Below are 2,475 nucleotides of genomic sequence, written 5' to 3'. Positions count from 1 at the left end.
TATATATATATAGATATATATATATAGTCTGAATTTTTTTCAATACTTGCTGATTACAGCATACAACACTAGCGGAAGAACTTGGTTCATTGCATTGCACATTTTCTTTTAGCTTACCTGTTTGCTGTACTTGTTATTGGTCTGACAACTGTACTCAGAACAGTGATCTGATCCAATTGAGATGTTGTCTCCAGCTCCTACAAAAGTGTTGGCTGGTGGTAAATCTTGCACAGCCTGGTGCTTTTTCCCAGCAGTAGGTGACTGGGGATGAAGCTGCACAGTAGGTAGTGGGGAACTAGATTTGTAATGCCTTGCTAGGTCAGGGCTTCCGGGACCTCCATTCACAGTTCTGTATCTCCCCATGCTGGGGCTGTCAGACAGCTTTTCATTCACACTGTCATATCTCTGCCCATTTGGCTTTGATGCCTCCACTGTCACTATGCTGCTGTACAATGGCTGTTTGGACTTTTTGTTTTTCTTATCCTTTTTGGGTTTTTTGGACTTGTCGTGCTGCTGAGGTGTGAAGAAGTCCTCATGGTCTTTCTTGCCAGCTTCGTAGCCGTTGTTACTTTTGGCCCTGCAGTAGCGTGCCATGACCACCACCAATATGATCAGTATGACAGTCATGATCCCAGCCACCACACCAATCACTATACTTAATCTCTGCTTGCTCATCTCATAGCTAGGGTCCCCTGCAATGTCCTGGGTTAAGGGGGTGTGCAAACTTCTGGCAATCTGGGAATCGACCACTGAGGCATTAGCGACAGTCTCATTAATAAACACATGGACGAGGGCCGTGGTGGACTGTGGAGGTTGGCCGCTGTCGTTGACCTGGATCACTAAGCGGTGTAGGCCATAGTGCTTGGAGGCCAGCTTCCCCACCAGAGACACCACACCACTGGCTGGGTTGATTTCAAAGAGCTTGTAGGGATTTCCCCCAATGATGCTATAATTGAGATCTTTGTTGACTCCAGAGTCAGTGTCTGTGGCTACAACTGTGGCAACGACTGTCCTGACACTACTGGAAGGGGAGACCACAGCATAGGAACTGTTGACAGGGCTAGTGATGATGGGGGCATTGTCATTTTCATCCATAACAAAAAGGGACACTGTGGCTGTAGCTGACCTGGGGGGGTCCCCACCATCCACCGCTTTCACTTTAAAGGTGTAAGAAGTTTGTTGCTCCATGTCAAAGGACACTGTGGAGCAGATGGTGCCCGTGTTGTTCTCTATAATAAAGATGCCAGTGTCTTCCTCTATGAACAAACTCATCTCTGCATTGCGACCTTTGTCAGAATCCATCACTGTCACCATCCCCACGGGGCTGTTGGGCTGTAAGTTCTCCTTGACATAGAAGCTGAACACATCCTGCATGAACTTGGGGTCGTTGTCATTGGTGTCTGCCACTTGTACCACCACGGTGGCGGTGCCCTGCATGGTGTTGGGCAGACCCTTGTCCCTGGCCACCACTTTGAACTCGTACCTGTCAGTCTGCTCCCGATCCAGGACGATGTTGGCTGTGATGTCCCCAGAGTCCGGGTGGATGGAGAAGACCCCGGCCACCGATTGCTCCAGGGAATATGCGATCTCAGCGTTCTTGCCACTGTCGGCATCGGTGGCGATCACGGTGGCCACCCTCTCTCCGGGCACGTTGTTCTCAGGGAAAGCCACCTCCACCACCGGCTGGCTGAACACAGGTGGGTTGTCATTGGTGTCCACCACCTTGACCAGCAGGGAGTTGTTACTGGACAAGCTGGGGCTCCCGGAGTCCACGGCCACGATGATGACATTGTACTCCTTGACGTTCTCATAGTCCAGGGGAGCCGAGGTGTGCAGGAAGTACTTCTTCTTGTTCTGCTCCCCCTCACTGTCACTGGCCGGTTTCAGCTGGAAGGGGACATCCCCAACCACGGTGCAGGTGACCACCCCGTTCTCCCCCTGGTCTCTATCGGACACCTGCACCAGAGCGATGGGGGTGTCCACCAGAACATCCTCCGCCACGCTGGCCATGCCGTCCTTCACCGGGATCCGCCCGATCTTCCTGATGTCTATGAGCGGCACGTTGTCGTTCTCGTCCTTGATGTTGAGGATGACGGTGGCCTTGCCGGTCTTGGGGGGCTGCCCGCGGTCCCGGGCCATGACGGTGAAGCGGAGCTGGTTGACCTCCTCGCGATCTATCCTGTGCAGGACGCTCAGCCAGCCGGAGTTCTCGTCCAGTCGGAGCAGCCTTCTGACCGACTCGGTGGCAGCGCCGAACACGTACTCGATCTGCCCGTTCACCCCCACGTCGTAGTCAGTGGCTTTGAGCTGCAGGATGGGGGTCCCGGGGGCGCTGTTCTCCGCCAGGTCGGCCTCGTACACGCTCTTCTCGAAGCGGGGGCTGTTGTCGTTGACGTCGGTGATAATGACACGGAGGATGGACTGCGAGGAGCGCGGCTGCTCTCCGCCGTCCCGGACCCGGAGGGTCAGCTCATA

The 2,475-nt window shown here is 53.8% G+C and overlaps 1 protein-coding gene across 1 annotated transcript in view; it reads right to left on the bottom strand.

Annotated features, from left to right (window-relative positions):
• PCDH7 (protocadherin 7) overlaps nt 1–2,475 on the bottom strand; it is a 35,505-nt gene that overhangs the window by 32,464 nt on the left and 566 nt on the right. Inside the window, exon 3 of the mRNA XM_018562827.1 lies at nt 118–2,475. This exon is cut by the window's right edge and continues 34 nt beyond it. Within this exon, the coding sequence (XP_018418329.1) occupies nt 118–2,475 (2,358 nt within the window). The remainder of the gene's footprint in view (nt 1–117) is intronic.

Source organism: Nanorana parkeri, unplaced genomic scaffold, assembly GCF_000935625.1.
Source record: "Nanorana parkeri isolate BGI_ZX_2015 unplaced genomic scaffold, ASM93562v1 scaffold603, whole genome shotgun sequence".
Taxonomy (NCBI): domain Eukaryota; kingdom Metazoa; phylum Chordata; class Amphibia; order Anura; family Dicroglossidae; genus Nanorana; species Nanorana parkeri.
Note: the sequence above shows the minus strand (reverse complement) of the source record. Positions and strands in the feature narration are given on the sequence as shown.